The sequence below is a fragment of the Ictalurus furcatus genome, chromosome 1 (genome assembly GCF_023375685.1).
Source record: "Ictalurus furcatus strain D&B chromosome 1, Billie_1.0, whole genome shotgun sequence".
Taxonomy (NCBI): Eukaryota; Metazoa; Chordata; class Actinopteri; order Siluriformes; family Ictaluridae; genus Ictalurus; species Ictalurus furcatus.
Genome location: NC_071255.1, coordinates 37,961,308 through 37,978,322, shown reverse-complemented (window position 1 = coordinate 37,978,322; position 17,015 = coordinate 37,961,308). Strand labels below are relative to the sequence as shown.

The following is a 17,015-nucleotide window of genomic DNA, read 5'->3' as shown; positions in this document are numbered from 1 at the left end:
AAGTGAAAGATGCAGCGTTGAGTGATTGGTTCATGGGTTGCCACGGTTACCAGCCCCCCGCCTGAAATGAGGCGTATGTGGCGATGAACGATGGCAGTCTGTGATTGGTCAGCGTCCCTCCCTATTGTCCAATCTACGCTGGGAGAGAGATGCGCTCTGTGATTGGTCAGCGGGTTTCCGTGGTTACCAGCTCCAGCTGTCAACAACAGACGGTTTGTGAGCGTGAACTCGGCTGCCAGTGTGGAGCAACGTTCCGGATAGACTAATGTCATGGACTGTGAGTTAACGGATTCATTAGCAAAGAGAGCTTATACATATATATAACAAATAAACTGTCAAAATACGTAAAACATTCATTTATGCAGTTAAATGAGTTCCAGTTATGTGTTCACGCGCTATGTTTATCAGCGAGGAGGCCAGTAAGAATAACGGTCATGTTCACCGAATCACCCGCTCAGCAACATGTTTATTTTTAATACTTTTATAAAATTCAGTTTATACAGTTGTAATGTGAATGCACACTCAGATTCTTAATAAGACTTGAGTAGTTCTCAGGGCTGTTTTGGAGAAAATATGTAGCTAAGTTTGCTAACTAGGCCCAAAACTGAGCCGCGGTGTAAAGTTGTTCTTCATGCGGGAAAAGGGAGCGCGCTTCCGGTGAGCTGATCAAACTGTTGGAATGTTAGCAAGGATGAATCAGGCCGTTCCTTATTGAAGCTAATGTTTTTATTCTTCCTCCGGAGCGCAGGGGCGTGTGATCGGCCCTATCACTGGAAACCCGGAGCGGACCAAGAGGTGAGATTAGACACTGGAATAAAGTCGGTGTGATGTTGGATGTTGGATGTTCGATATTCGCGGATATGCGGAAATTAAGGGACCGTCTCTAAATTAACAATTCTAACTTCAATAGCATTTGAAGGGAATGACTTACAGTCATATAACCCACTGTACAGTGTTCCTGTAGGTGTCAGGTATGATGCACACCTTTGCTCAAATGCTATTGAGCTTTAAATAATGGTATATTTTGTGTATGAGTCCATTCTGTAGTGAAATTCATATCTAATTTAGATATGATTTAATAGCTTATTTTGTTAAATATCAAAAATTTAAAAAGGTGTGTGTTATAGCTGACACCTACAGGAACACTTTACAGTTGGTTATATGACTGTAAATAATTTGTGTTTGTTTGTGTGTGTGTGTGTGTGTGTGTGTGTGTGTGTGTGTGGCGAGTTTTTTGATGGAATGGTAATGACTGATGAAACGTCAACATAAACTCGATATAAAGAACCTACCATATGCACTGTATGTTAGTGATGAGTCATTTGCGAACGAGTCGGCTCTCTGATTCAGTCTCTTTCTCTCTCTCTCTCTCTCTCTCTCCACCACAGTCTCTTTTTCTCTCTCTCATTCAGTATCTCTCTTATTCAGTCTCTTTCTCGCTCTCTCTCCATCACACTCTCTCACACACACATTCAGTATCTCTCTCTCTCATTCAGTCTCACTCACTCTCGTTCATAGACTCTCTCTCGTTCACAGTCTCACTCTCTCGTTCAGTCTCTCTCTGTTGTTCAGTCTCTCTCTTTCTCTCCTTCACAGTCTCTCACTCTCTCCATCACAGTCTCTCTATTTCTCTCTCTCTCTCTCTCCCTCTCTCTCCTCTCTCCTTCACACTTTCCCTTTCTGTGTTTCTCTTTTTTCCTACTGTATGTGTAGGTTTATATAACCTAGGTGTGAGAGAGAGAGATAAACTGTGTGTGTGTGTGAGAGAGAGAGAGAGAGAGAGAGAGAGAGCTGGTTTCATGCCTTATAGTTTCCTGACTTGCCCAGATAAATGTCGTGTCTCTCAGTAAGCACTTCCTTCTCTTCTCTCTCCCTCTTTCCTTTTCCGTCCTGTCTTGGTCTTCCTGTCTGTCTCCTCCGTCTCCAGCATGCCTCACTGTCCTGTGGAGCCTCTAGCTAAGGGACCAGCAGGCTTTCCGTAAGACTCTCTTCTCTTATTTCTTTTTGTTCTCTGTCTCTTTATTTTGGTTATATATTTTCATCTTTCTCTTATCTGTGCTCTTCAGCCTTTCTAACAGGGACACATGTTAGACTACAGACATGTTATGGTCATGTGACCTGCTAATCATCAAAACTGGCCACGCCCCCTACCACAAGCGCTTATAATACCAAAGATCGGATCACAATGTGTATCACAATGAGGTGTGTGTGTGTGTGTGTGTGTGTGTGTGTGTGTGTGTACACATGTATACTCGCTGATGCCCATGTCTGTGATTTATACACACACACACCCCTGGAAATCTAATCCCTTTTGAGTAGTACTAATGGCTTAATGTAATCTGTGTGTGTGTGTGTGTGTGTGTAGGATATTAGGAGGGGTGATGCAGCAAAAGAGCAACTGGATGAATATTTAATCAGCCTGCAACACAGGAACAGGTAATTTCTTTCTCGCACACACACACACATACACACACACACACACACACACACGGAAGCTCGTTCGTCGATTTCGATGAAGACAGAGTTTTTCCCATCGTTGTCGCCATTATGGCGGGGGGTATTTAAAGTTTGAAATGAAAAAACTATCCTTGAAGCGTTTCTTCTGTCCACAGCGAGTTTGTGATCCAGCTACGAGTAGGATGTGTTTGGGGAGATGTGCATCTGACATCCTGCTAACGTGACCGCCCCAACGCAGCTGAATTTGTTTCAGCATTGCGAAGATGCTGGGTAGTTTCGTCCGCTCCGCTCCAGGACTTCAGTGTCTGGTATTCTGTCATTCCATTTGATGTTAAGGATACATCAAAGGCAATTGAGATGAAAGCTATGTAAGTTTTCTGGCAACGATCCAGGGCATCGTTGACTTCAGCCTGTGGTAACCTATCGAGTGCTTCCTGATTAATATCCGATGGTCGTTTCAGAACACTTTGGAAGTGTTCGAACTACCACTGTAATAGCTGGGATTTTTCTGGGATGAGAGTCGACCGATCACGCCAAGAAGCGGTGATGTACCCATAGGTTGGGGTCCATAGAAAGCCTTGATCATGTCAAAAAATTTCTTTGTTTCTCCACAATCAGCGAAGCTTTGAAGTTCTTCTGCTTTCTTCAGCAGCCAGGACTTCTCCATCTGTCGCAGTTTACTTTTTGTACGTCGTGGCGAGTGTCACTGAATGCAGTCTTCCATGCGGTTGACTTATCCAATGGATGTTCTTTGAAAAGCTTGTGTTTCTCGTCGAGCAGTTTAGCAATCTCCTCATTGTTTCCATCAAACCAATCCTGGTGCACTGCTTTTTGGGTCGGAGAGCATCGAGAGCAGTTGCGTAGAGAGAGTCACGAAGAGTTGACCAGTGTTCATTGATTATTTCCATTTTGAGCTGGCATCTCATTTAGGTTGGCATTTAGTTTGTTTGTGGAGATTACGTTGTTCAGGTGCTTTGACACCTTTTTTCCTTGCGGGCGTCTTGGCAGCTTAATCTGAAGATTATTTTTCGAGATAAGAAGCCGATGGTCCATCCAATAGTCAGCTCTGCACATTGCCTTCGTTACCCGAACGTCCTGTGTCTGATGATGATGTAGTCCAAGAGGTGCCAGTGGTGGGACCTTGGATGCATCCAAGTGGTTTTGTTTAGAATTCGTAGTCGAAACAGCGTGTTCATGATGAGGAGCCGGTGTTCGCTGAAGTTTCTAAGAAGGAGAAGACCATTACTGTTGCAGTGGTTGATGCCATGTTTCCCTATGACTCCAGTCCAAGCCTGGCTGTCCAATCCAACGCGTGCTTTGAAATCTCCAAGGATGATCAGTTTGTCCGTCTTTGGCACATTCAAAAGTATAGAATTAAGGTCTTCGTAGAACTTTTCCTTGATATCATCCGGGTTTGTCATAGTCGGCGTGTAAACGCTGACCAGCGTCGTTGATGCCCTTAGGAAGATTGCTGAGTTACTTGGCGATTTCGTTCCGGATGGTGAAGCCAACTCCCGCTTCGTGACGGGCCTCCTTCGGGCGACCACTCCAGGAAGAGTGTGTGATGTCCATCTTATGGCGTTCAAATTCTTTGGCCACCAGCGCAGTTCTTTTGGCGGGTCTGCTGCTCCTTGTGTCATCTAAAAGGGAACGGATGTTCCAAGCCATGATCGTGGTGGTTCACCAGGATTTCTTATGTACCTCATCCTGCTCTACGCATACCACGAACACATCACTGTGTCGCCTGAAAAACCGTTGGGTCCACAGTAACCTCATCTGCTCGTCCAGCCGAAACATTTCACATGCAGGGACGGGTATATCCCAAAAATTGTAAACCTCGTAAGGGGGCCTCAAGGGTTATTCTCTCTTGCCCAAGGAGAAGACCCTAGCACTACGGAGGGAAGGAGCGTGCCACTGTTTCTATCACAAGCTGCCACCAAGAACATGGGTCTCATGCCCCACACACACTACATTGTCAGTACTACTCAAATGGATTTAGATTTCCAGATGTGTGTGTGTGTGTGTGTGTGTGTGTGTGTGTGTGTGTGTGTGTGTGTGTATGTCAGGGCTCTGAGGAAGCAGCAGGTGAAGGACCCGAAGCAGGTGGAGTTAGAACAGCTGGAACAGGGCTTCTGCATCTACATCAACGGTGCTAATGCTAACCTGGCTAATGCTAAGGGCAGTCGGAGAGCTAGTCATAGACACACACACATTGCAGGTATACACACACACACACACACACACACACACACACACATAGACAGAAATCTTATAAACGTTTATAGATGCTAGGAAAAAAATCTCTCATTGAACATACGGCATGTACGGTATGTGGTGTGTGTGTGTGTGTCTGTAGACGGTCCCAGAAGGGGTACAGAGGATACGTACGTAGTGACTCATCACTACGTGAGGAGTCACACTGCACCTGAGAGAGCACAGCATAGAGAATGGGTCCAGGTACACACACACACACACACACACACACACACACACACACTGTGAGAGGCAAAGCTGCTTATGTGTACTATGAGACAGTATAAATACCTGTTAGAGGTTAGAGCATCACAGACACATACTGCTGCATTACACCTGTAAGGTCTCACCTGAGTGTAAAGTGTAGAGATTATCTGTATGGGTGTGAGGAAGGTGAAAGTGCAACAGCTGCCCAGACTGAAGACTTCTGCTGTGTCCTCTGCAGAAATCAATACACATCCGCACAGAGAGTGGGAGTCGAGTGAAAATATCTCCGGAAGATCGATACCCGGACGACTTTGAGCCATTCGAGAGTGTAGATATGGAGGTAAAGTGTGTGTGTGTGTGTGTGTGTGTGTGTGTGTGTGTGACAGGTTAGTTTGTTATTTTTTAAATGGTACTTCCTGCATACTCCTGTGCACGTTAATAAATGCTAAACAGCTATAAAGTTCCAAGCATTCACAGTACACCTGATTTACATTTAGCCACACCCATAGAACTCCTTAAAAGGCAAAACTCACAGAGAGCTGAACGAGACAAAATGGCGACGAAGTGATATAAGAGTGTCTCCTAAATGTGGTGTGTGCTAAATCTTTCCAGTAACGCAGCTCAACACATAGACACATACTAACGTTTCTTTTTATAGGGTGCCATTACTTTTGTCCTGACTGAACAGCGAGAATTACTGATCTTAATATATGGATTTGAATAGAATTGCTTTATTTCAGATCATTAATATTAAATAAGGTGGATTAAATCTGTGTGTAAGTGAAATAAATACCGTGACGGTGTAATCATGGAGGGTTATACGGTTGACATTAGTGGGTCTATGTACGTTACTCTACACAGCCTCAGCAGAGGAATATAAGATATAAATCATCTTCATATATAACTGGATTTTTATTAACGACACATTTTTTTGGAAAAGCTGCTGCAAATTATTTACGAATAAATTAGTTTGTATTCAGTGGGATTAATGAGGCCCGATGTTGTAATTGGTATACATATTTAGGTCTTGGATGTGATTATATAACATTATAAACAACAACGCCACAACAAATGTGACTCAAATAATGAGCAAAAGTCACGTGTCAACTGTCCATCATTACATCTTTATTCCTGTGTTTTAGGCGGGAGGAGAAGGGTGTACAGTGCTGGGTGTAAAGTCTCACTCTGAATCTGAACCTGCTGAAAGGCTCCTGCTCAGCCTCAACCAGGTCAATGTGAGTGACTGTGAACCGGTCTAAACCAGCTCCAACACTGACCCCGAACACCAACACCATCATCACCTATGCAAATATACATTTAAATATGTATAGATGTATAATTATACAGATACAATTTATGTGTGTGTGTTTGTCAGGTGTTGCGGCGCAGCCTAGAGGCCAGTGTGAAGCGGAGCAGCCGTGACTCTGCAGGAGAGGAGTCGGAGGATGAGTGGGTGGAAGAACAGATCGAGAGGGACGACAGTAATGACAGCATCAGTGACATCACCCTTCCCCCCTCCCCCAAACCAAGCCAACCTATCAGGAGTCAGCCCAGCTCCAGTGACCTCATTGTGCTGGACTTTGGCCCCTCCCCTATAGGCATGTTATCACTTCTGAAAACTGACTACAGCGAATCATGTGTGTACACACCTGTACACCTGTGTTCAAATACTACCGTGCTATAATTAACCAGGCACATTTTCAGTTAATTCTCCCTCTTTCCTGGCAGGTATCATGTGTGGTGTACCTCAGGGCTTTATATTAAGCCTGGTTTTCTTTTCATTATACAGGCTTTACTTTCCACACCCTGTCCACACCCAGTACTGATCACCAGTGTGGCTCTGTGTGAAAAAGTTTCAGACCTCTGGATAAAAATATTCTGTAAAAATAAAGAGGTCTAGGCAACATCCATTACTCCTCTGCTGCAGGGTCGGGTACTCTGTATGTAAATTCTGTCAGTTAATAGTTTTTCTGTGTGTGTGTGTGTCTGTGTGTATTAGGCCGTAAGATAGAGCGCTGTTTCTCAGCTAAGCGGAAGGAGAACGTGGAATCCTATATCCCCACTAAACCAGTTCTGGTGAAGAAAGGAAGCGAGAGGTCCAGCAGTACTCGACAGGACACACCACGTAAACACACACACACACACACACGGTTCACCTACGGCCTCACAAGCACTTGCTTGAACAGCTGATGAACCATTTTGTCTGAAACGTCACGGTTCTCTTGATTTTGAGTTTGTGTGCTACAATTTTACTCCATCCACAGTTATTACTCTCTCTCTCTCTCTCTCTCTCTCTCAGGTCCTGGTAGTGGTGTAGAGCGCCCCCTATCTGCACTGAGTAAAAAGCAGGAGGAGCGAGACTCTGAGGCGAAGGGGCTCAGTGTGTCCCAGGCACTACAGAAAGTGAACTCCCCCTTACACACACTCACATCAGACAAACAGCATCACACACTCTCATCTGAGCTCCAACACCACCCAGGTCAAGTTCTACAGAGGAGTGTACTCAGCTTCAGTCCGGTACACACACACACACACGATTTGTTATTCTGCTTCACAGTAATCCCCTAATGATCCCAATAATTTGCATAGTGATGCACACCTATGCAAATTAGAATGCCATTGGTCCATTTGATTGGCTGCTCTCTCTCAGCAGGTGAACTGCACCGTCACAGATCAGGCAGACATCAACCATAATATTGAGGAGGAGGAGGATGAAGAAGATGAGAATCAATTAATGAGAGCCATGCAGAGGATCACACTTATGGGGCCCAGGTAACACCCCACACACACACACACACACACACACACACACACACACACACACACACACACACACACACACACACACTGGGTGTGTTTGGGCTCAGGTTTTAGAGCGGGTTGTCCACTAATCGTAGGGTTGGCGGTTCGATTCCCGGCCCACATGACTCCACATACCTTGGGCAAGACACTGAACCCAAAGTTGCTCCTGATGGCAAGCTAGCACCTTGCATGGCAGCTCTGCCATTGGTGTGTGTGTGTGTGTGTGTGTGTGTGTGTGTGTGTGTGTCTGTGGGTGTGTATGTGTATGTGAATGGGTGAATGAGAATCAGTGTAATGTGCTTTTTAGAACTGCTAAGGTTAAAAAAGTGCTATACAAGTGCAGACCATTTACACACTACACACACATTTGTTTGAATGATTCTCCAGGTCAAGTGTGATTTTTAATTTCTCTCTCTCTCTCTGACCCCCCCCCCCCCCCCCCCCTCAGTCAGCAGAAGAGGTTGTTGAAGGCTCTGGAGAATATTGAGACTGATGCTCAGTCCACAGTTTCTCACACACACATCAACATCAGCAGTTCCCCACCAGCTGTAAGTGTGTGTGTGTCTACATTGTTTGCTCATTTATTTATATGGGTTGTTTTATGTCATGGTGAGTGTAACTCAGTCATCATCAGTGGGTGGTGTCACTGTATATAGATTTTTATACACTTTACCAATTTTCCAAAATCGTCATAATATTAAGTAACAAATTACATATCTGTGTTTCTTCCATGAATACAAATTACAATAAATTTACATAAATTATTAAACCGGGGCCAGTGGATGTAAATATTGGATTCTGGCTTATTAATCTTATTAATTTGGTTAATTGCCCACTGAGCATTTTAGTATTACATACTATATAATCATGTCTTTGGTTCATATTGGTCATTTTTATACTTATTAATTAAATAAATAATTGATTAGGCATTTATTATTTACTTAACTATAACAAAACATGAATTAATACATCACATTACTCATGTGGTTTACATGACTGATGGAAGTGTATGTTTTTAACGACAGAGGAGGCGGGGCTCAGCAGAGGCTCTTTGTGTTACCATGGAGATTTTGTCGAACTGGGGAGGCGGGGGACGAGTAGGGCTGACGGAGGTCCAGTTCTTCTGCAGGAGGAACCGCAAACTTCAAGTCTCTCCGCATGACCTGGACATCCGGAACGCCGATCAGCCCGGGAACCTCGCCGCTCTCGTCAACGGCAAGACTAAAGTGAGACACCACACCCTAATATCACTCTCATCGTTATTCTGCATATATTAATTTGCTCATTTTAATATTCGATTATGGTATCTTTCTATAGTTACAGCTCATTCACAGGGACTTGGGGGGGATGATGCACATAAAACTTACTCTGCTGTGTGTGTGTGTGTGTGTGTGTGTGTGTGTGTGTGTGTGTTTACAGACCACTAAAGAGCGGGACATGTGGGCGTGTCGGTTCCACGCACCAGTTCAGCTGTACTTTGTGGTGAGAAACACGGAGTGCTCCCCGGACTTCAGCATCGCACGCATTAAAATCTGGAATTATAACCGCAGTCTGAACGTGAGTACACACACACACACACACACACACACACACACACAGACGCCTGTGAACTTTCTGGAACACTTACAGCATCCTGAAGGGGTCATTTAATAATAATAATAATAATCCTAATGTGTGTTGAACAGTAAATAGTGAATGTTAATGTTGATGGTTTGTACATGTTTGTGTATTCTGTGCGTGCTTGATGAGTGTGTGTGTGAGAGAAAGTAGAGCAGTTGGAGATTAGCTCTAGGGGATTAGCTGAGCTGAGCAGTTTGTATTTGTCAGTGTGTGTCAACACACACCTCACACACCATCCACGCACGACTCGTACTCAGATTGTTTTCCCATCAGGAGCTGGCTGTAGGAGCCCGTGACGTACGCGTGTACGTGAACAGCACGCTGGTGTTTGACGGTCGTTTAGAAAAAGGCTCCGGTAACCAGGTGTTCGATTACAGCACAACCATCGACCTGCAAGAACTCCAGCTCCCAGAATGCACCTCTCCCAGCCCTGCCTGCTTCAGCCCACGTCGCTATGACAACCTGTCTCGGGATCAATCCAAGCCCGGCTCCTTCACGGTAACGGAAACAAGTGAGCGGTCACAGAAAGACAGAGATTGTACTCCCGCGAGCAGTAACAGCAGACACAACATGCAGACGGACTCATTAGAGCTCGAAGATCCACCCCTGGTAGGGAGCAACAGGAAGGCGGTTACCACAGTGACTACCCAGCCAGCATCACGCGGGGCTCGAGAGCGCCCCCCATGGCTGGAGCCTCAGAACAGAAGCAATAGCAAACACCAACCCACAGCGAAGCACAAACTCTCAGTCCTGGATGATGTCTCCTGCAGTCCAGCCAGCGTCTGTGGCCACCAGGTGGCACCACTCACTAACACGGAGAGAAGCTGTGAGACCAAACCAGAGCAGGAGCCGTATCTGTTCGATACTCTGCGCAAGGAGAAACCACACGTACGAGCCATCAGCGGCCGCAGAGGGTCTGCACGCTCTCAGATGAAACCACAGAGTCATGACGCAGAGAGGTCAGGTAAAATAAGCGCACAATCTCTGTATAATGAAAAACGTAATCTAAAGGTAACATGGTCTTCAGTGTTTTATTGATTTTATACAACACTTTTAAAAGAAAAGAAAAACATGAAACGTTCTAAACTTCTGTTTTTAATATTAATGTTTTTGTTTCATCTGAAAACTGGCTACAAAGTATCATGTCCATGTCTCTCACTTCTCAACTTATCATAGAGGAGCTTGGCCTAGTTGCCGATGGTAACCATGGTCTGCGGTCACAATGGCTGAGCGAGACCGATGACAACAAACCCATAATGATGACTAGATCACCGGACTCGCTGACAAAGTTTGATCAGCACGAGGGTGACGTTTTTGACGAGTTTCTCCAGCGCAGGTCCCGCCCTACTCTTGTGACACCGGACCCCGTGACCTCTGACTCTGAGGAGGAGTTTGAGATCCCGGTCCTTCCGCAAGGGCAGCACCTAGTAATGCGTATCCTGTCCACGTGGGGAGACCGTCGCTACGTGGGCCTGAATGGTGTGGAGATATTCAGTGCCAGCGGAGAACCTGTCACACCACGACGCATCGCTGCTGTGGTGAACGGACTACCTGAGGTTAATGGCGACGTCTCCAAGGTGACAGATGGCATCCATCGCACGCAGGACGACTCCCACATGTGGCTGGCCCCATTTGTGACGGGGAGGCGGTGTGAGATCACACTGGACCTTGGAGAGACGCAACGCCTCGCCATGATCCGTGTGTGGAACTACAACAAATCCCGCATTCACTCGTTCAGAGGAGTGAGAGATGTGGACATGCTGCTGGACGGACGGAGGATCTTTAGAGGAGAGATCGCTAAAGCATCTGGCACGCTGATTGGAGGTGTGTTACCATCCAGAAACCAGCCAATCCTACATGGTTTTGGGCTGTGTCCCAAATTACCCATCTGTGTAAAGATAGTGTGTCAAAACAGTACCACAGTCAAGGTTACAGTGCTTAAATGGGAGGCAGTGTGGACTAGGAGACTGAGAAGACTCGGGGACAGTGTGAACTGAAAGACAGTGGGGACTAGGTGACCGTGTAGATAGGGGATAGTTTGGACTAATGGACAAGTGGATTGGGAACAGTGGGGACTAAGGGACTGAGAAGACTAGGGGACAGTGTGAACTGGAGAACAGTGGGGATAGGGTATAGTGTGAATTATGGATAGTGGGAACTTGGGTATTGGGGAAATTGGGGACTAGAGGACAGTGTTGATTGGTGACAGTGTGGAGTGGGGACTAGGGCAAGTTTGGATTGGGGACAGTGGGGACTATGGAACCATGTGGTTTGGTGACAGTGGGGATTAGGGGACCGTGTCGATTGGGGACAGTGGGGATTAGGGGACCGTGTGGATTGGGGACAGTGGGGATTAGGGGACCGTGTGGATTGGGGACAGTGGGGATTAGGGGACCGTGTGGATTGGGGACAGTGGGGATTAGGGGACCGTGTGGATTGGGGACAGTGGGGATTAGGGGACCGTGTGGATTGGGGACAGTGGGGATTTAGGGGACCATGTGGATTGGGGACTAGAGACAGTGTGGATTAGGGACAGTGTGAATTGGGGACCATGGGGACTAGGGACAGTGTGGATTGGGCACAGAGTGAATTGGGGACTAGGGTCTGTGTGGATTGTGGACAGTGGGGATTAGGGGAGTGTGTGGATTGTGGACAGTGGGGATTAGGGGACGATGAGGACTGGGGACGGTGAGGACTAGGGACATTGTGGATTGGGGACCATGGGGACTAGGGACAGTGGAGACTAGGGACCGTGTGGATTGGGGACAGTGGGGACTAGGGACTGTGTGGATTGGAGATTAAGCTGCTAGGGGACAGTGTGGACTGGGAACAGTGTGGACTGAAGTCCTTAACAGTTCTTGCCGTCTCTTAGGTCTAGATCAGTTTGGTGATACGATCCTCTTCACCACGGACGATGAGATCCTGGAAGCCATGTCGCGCTTTGATGACACGTTTGTGTGTGTTAATGAGGAGGTGGGGTCTGGAGCAGAGGGGGAGGAGCTTCAGCGTCCACAGACTGCAGACGAAGAAGAAGAGGGAATACCACAAACACAAGCCGGACTTAGGGAGGACAGCACAGCTGTGAGTGTGTGTGACTGTGTGAGAGTGTTGTTGAGAGAGTGTGTGTGTGTGTGTGTTATATATTTAAATCTGTGTGTGTGCGCGTGTGTGTATTTGCAGAAGAACCAGGACACTGCAGTAGAGCCATGTGCTGAACCAGAGAACTCGAATTCTGGTCTCTACACGGGAAAGAGTAAGATCATCATTCTTCACTAATATTAATCCAACTCTGTGTCTCACTCTGTGTCTCGCTCTGTGTCTCGCTCTGTGTCTCGCTCTCTGTCTCTCTCTGTGTCTCTCTCTTTGTCTGTGTCTATCTCTCTCTGTGTCTCTCTCTCTGTGTCTCTCTGTCTCTCTCTGTGTTTCTCTGTGTCTCGCTCTGTGTCTCGCTCTGTGTCTCGCTCTCTCTGTCTCTCTCTGTGTCTCTCTCTTTGTCTGTGTCTCTCTCTGTGTCTCTCTCTTTGTCTGTGTCTATCTCTCTCTGTGTCTCTCTCTCTGTGTCTCTCTGTCTCTCTCTGTGTGTCTCTGTGTCTCTCTCCGTGTCTGTGTCTCTCTGTCTGTGTGTCTGTTTCTGTCTGTGTGTCTCTCTCTGTGTCTCTCTGTGTCTCTCTGTCTCTCTCTGTGTGTCTCTGTGTCTCTCTCCGTGTCTGTGTCTCTCTGTCTGTGTGTCTGTTTCTGTCTGTGTGTCTCTCTCTGTCTCTCTCTCTCTCTCTCTGTCTCTGTCTGTCCCTCTGTGTGTCTCCCTATGTGTTCTTGTTGCCCTGCAGCAAATGTACCATAATTTACAGAGAAGTGTGTGTGTGTGTGTGTGTGTGTGTGTGTGTGTGTGTGTAGGCGTGTGTCTGTCTCTGATTTCGACGTGGGGTGACTCTCACTATCTCGGCCTCACCGGGTTGGAGATTGTCGGTAAGGATGGTGAGATCATCCCTGTCGACGTCTCCATGGTAACAGCAACACCACGTGACCTCAACGACCTCCCAGAGTATAACAATGACCTTCGTACTCTGGACAAGTAAATTATCCACATACACTCCCGCATACACACACACACTCACGCAGACATACACGTACACACTCGTGCACTGTGAGCCTCTCTCACATTAGGTCTCACTCTCACTATCACACTCTCTCTCTCTATCTCATACGCTCATGTTCACACACTCACTCTCTCACGATCTCATACTCTCACTATCACTCTCTCACACTCACTCTTAAACACTCTCACTATTAAACTCTCACACTCTGTCACTATCACACTTCCTCTCAGGCTGTTTGATGGAGAGAACATCACCACTGATGATGAGCACATGTGGCTGATCCCCTTCACCCCTGGCTCTGACCACACCCTCTCCATCCAGTTCAGCCAATCACAGACGATCACTGGCCTCAGAGTCTGGAACTACAACAAATCACCTGAGGACTCGTACAGAGGGGTGAGGGGGGGGGGCGCTTGGGAATTACTCGGTCTCATTAGAGTGTGTTATCTGTAATAATGGGTAAACCCTCTGTGTATGTGTGTGTGTGTGTGTATCAGCTGCACGCATTGTGTGTTTACGTGGACGAAGTGTGTGTGTCTCCGCCGGATGGGTTCCTGATCAGGAAAGGACCGGGGAACTGCCACTTTGACTTCGCTCAGGAGATTCTGTTCATCGACTATATCCAGTCCTCGAGTGTGTGTAAAAACACACCTGCAACACGCACACACAGGTGAGCTCTCACACAGACAGGTACAGGTAAGGTAAACACACAAACACACATTGAGCATTAATGTGTGTGTGTGTGTGTGTGTGTGTGTGTGTGTGTTTATAGGAGTGAAGAGAAGGCCAGTATGGAATACGAGGCTCCACTCATGCCGTGTGGATGTATGCTTCTTCCTGCTACATAATCATTAATATTCATATTTATGTTATTGTTTAAAGTATTGTTTCCTTGACTACATGCATGTGTGTGTGTATGTGTGTATGTGTGTGTGTGCGTGTGTGTGTGTGCGTGTGCAGTTATTTTTCAGTTGCAGCTCTTGACTACGTGGGGTGACCCGTACTACATTGGTCTGAATGGTCTAGAGCTTTATGACCACAATGACCAGAAGATTCCTCTCACCGACAACAGTACACACACACACACACACACACACACACACTGTTTATATGGGCTCACAGTAGAGGTTAAAGATGTAATATAAGATATAATGCATTAGTAAGATCAAGTTAATAAATGACACACACTGTGTGTGTGTGTGTGTGTGTGTGTGTGTGTGTGTGTGTGTGTGCGCGTGTGTGTGTTGTTGACCTCCTGTGTCAGACATCGCTGCGTTCCCAGACAGTGTGAACGTGTTGGATGGTGTGTGTGGAGATGTGCGAACACCAGACAAACTGATCAACGGCATCAATAACACACACGATGGACGCCACATGTGGCTCGCTCCACTGCTGCCCGGCCTGGTGAGTGTGAGTGTGTGTGTGTGTGTGTGTGTGTGTGTGTGTGAGTGCGAGTGTGTGAGAAAGAGAGAACACATGTTTAATCTCATTAATATGCAGACTCCGCCTCCTGAAATAAGAGTTAATTCAGACAAAAGCAGAGGAAATAATCAGTAATCAGTCTGTACCTCAGTTTTAAAGGAAAGAACTTTCCTTTTGCAGTGTAAAAGTGGGTTGGGCTAATCCTCTGTGTGTGTGTGTGTGTGTGTGTGTGTGTGTGTGTGTGTGTGTGTGTGTGTGTGTAGGTGAATCATGTGTACGTGATCTTCGACCGGCCTGTGACCGTCTCTATGATCAAACTGTGGAATTATTCTAAAACACCACAGAGAGGAGTCAAAGAGTTTGGGGTAATATAGAACAGAGAAACTCTCTCCCTATGTCTCACACACTACATCATACGCAAGCATTTTACTGTGTGTGTGTGTGTGTGTGTGTGTGTGTAGCTCCTTGTGGATGATCTCCTGGTGTATAATGGGATCCTGGAGTGTGTGTCACAAGTTTCCCGGGGAATTCTGCCGAACCTCGACCCCGTCGTCCCCTACCACACTATACTGTTCACCGACAACACACGCATCGCACACCGCGAGAGGAACACCGTCATCAGGTACGTATACACACACTCACTCACACACACGCGCACGGATTTGTATTTAGTATTCATACTCAGTTCAGCTCAGTGCTGCTCCCTGTGTGTTGCTCTATACTCAGTGTAAACAGTGTATACTCACCAGTCTGGAACACAGCGCCATCTATAGCTCTACTCAGATTTAAAACTGATGTGGGCGTGGCCTAGACCAGTAGGCTATTTTAAATCTGAACCCTCCCACTTTGCTCCTGGAAACTGTAAAACACCCCAGCAGTGTCTGCATGGCAGTTCCTCTACCTCACCTACATCACTCTAGTTCATAATCCTTCTCAACTGTGTGTGTGTGTGTGTGTGTGTGTGTGTGTGTGTGTGTGTGTGTGTTCACAGCAACCATGTGGAGGAACAGGATGTGAAGATGACCAACGATAACCAAACTGTAAAACAGCACAATAAGAAAAAAACAACAGCAGACCCAGGTACACACACACACACACACACTCTCACACACACACACACACACACACACACAATTTACACTTTACTTTGAGATTCAGTTGGAGAAATGTGAAGTTTTTTTGTTTTCTGTTTCAGCACTGAGACCAAAAACCTGCATGATGGACACACCCAAGCACAGGACACGCCCATACTGATTAGGGATGTCACGATACCTAAAAATCTAGTAGTCGGTATCGATACCACCAAAAGTACACGATACTCCATACCAAAGTCGATACCACAGTGTGGTTTTAAAAAAAAAAAGTTAAAAATTTTTTAAATAAAATTAAAAACTCCTGGTGGACATCCTCCTCTGGCTGATACTGGCAAAAGGAGAAAGAGGGATATTTTAGTTATCAAACACTGTCTGACTATGACTAATAGGTGCTAAGGTGCACTCTTAAATGCACACACACACACCCCTTATACTCTGAATGCAAGCATTAGTTTAAATTCACTGATATGGTGGCAGACCAGAAAGGTTTATTAAAAGCATGAACATGTGAATAATTATTAGTGACATGAGGCTACATTTATCTGACAGGACACGGGCTGAATGGTGATGCATGGTGGTCCATTCGGAGGTAGTTTATAACAAATAACCGGCTATCGCTAACATTACATGGAGCATAACGTTAGCTGGTTTCACGGCTACAATGCAGCTGCCTCAAACAAACATAATATAGGATCGTCTTTCAGGTGCTTCACCAAATTCCAGGTGTTTCCTCACTTTGTTTGAAATGAACGATAGCATCGGCTGCACACCGGCAACCGCTAAACTTGTTAAGCTAAGCTAATCTTCTGTAGCTTTTCCCATGTGCTTGTATGTGTTCTTCACCACTCGTGGACCGACTAAAACACTTGCACGTATTTGCTGCCCCCATCAGGTCCGGAAGAATTGCAACCTACTGAGGTTAGAATTAGAATCGGTACCAACAGTACTGAAGAAAAACAAGTACCGTCACGTTTTAACAATGTTGGTACTGAAGTATTGGTTCTTGTGACATCCCTAATACTGACACAGCCACAGAGAAAGAGTGTGTGTGTGTGTGTGTGTG

At 46.1% G+C, this 17,015-nt stretch overlaps 1 protein-coding gene across 3 annotated transcripts in view; it reads left to right on the top strand.

Moving 5' to 3' along the window:
* Positions 1–136: 136 nt before the first annotated feature.
* LOC128615407 (katanin-interacting protein) overlaps positions 137–17,015 on the top strand; it is a 17,112-nt gene continuing 233 nt past the window's right edge. Inside the window, exons 1-28 of one of the 3 annotated variants that reach the window (XM_053637478.1) lie at positions 137–277; positions 749–795; positions 2,366–2,436; positions 4,524–4,675; positions 4,814–4,914; positions 5,156–5,257; positions 6,060–6,152; positions 6,293–6,515; positions 6,917–7,042; positions 7,217–7,434; positions 7,571–7,689; positions 8,168–8,267; positions 8,745–8,945; positions 9,139–9,276; positions 9,613–10,303; positions 10,516–11,163; positions 12,212–12,420; positions 12,520–12,592; positions 13,234–13,411; positions 13,667–13,832; positions 13,934–14,106; positions 14,209–14,261; positions 14,397–14,507; positions 14,701–14,840; positions 15,122–15,223; positions 15,320–15,480; positions 15,850–15,938; positions 16,054–17,015. The exon at positions 16,054–17,015 is cut by the window's right edge and continues 233 nt beyond it. In XM_053637478.1, coding sequence (XP_053493453.1) covers positions 271–277; positions 749–795; positions 2,366–2,436; positions 4,524–4,675; positions 4,814–4,914; positions 5,156–5,257; positions 6,060–6,152; positions 6,293–6,515; positions 6,917–7,042; positions 7,217–7,434; positions 7,571–7,689; positions 8,168–8,267; positions 8,745–8,945; positions 9,139–9,276; positions 9,613–10,303; positions 10,516–11,163; positions 12,212–12,420; positions 12,520–12,592; positions 13,234–13,411; positions 13,667–13,832; positions 13,934–14,106; positions 14,209–14,261; positions 14,397–14,507; positions 14,701–14,840; positions 15,122–15,223; positions 15,320–15,480; positions 15,850–15,938; positions 16,054–16,112 — 4,551 coding nt within the window. In that variant the 5' untranslated portion in view covers positions 137–270 and the 3' untranslated portion in view covers positions 16,113–17,015. Of the gene's footprint in view, positions 278–748; positions 796–2,365; positions 2,437–4,523; positions 4,676–4,813; positions 4,915–5,155; positions 5,258–6,059; positions 6,153–6,292; positions 6,516–6,916; positions 7,043–7,216; positions 7,435–7,567; positions 7,690–8,167; positions 8,268–8,744; positions 8,946–9,138; positions 9,277–9,612; positions 10,304–10,515; positions 11,164–12,211; positions 12,421–12,519; positions 12,593–13,233; positions 13,412–13,666; positions 13,833–13,933; positions 14,107–14,208; positions 14,262–14,396; positions 14,508–14,700; positions 14,841–15,121; positions 15,224–15,319; positions 15,481–15,849; positions 15,939–16,053 lie in introns of those variants that run through there. The other 2 variants (XM_053637469.1, XM_053637487.1) reach the window with 2 other exon arrangements.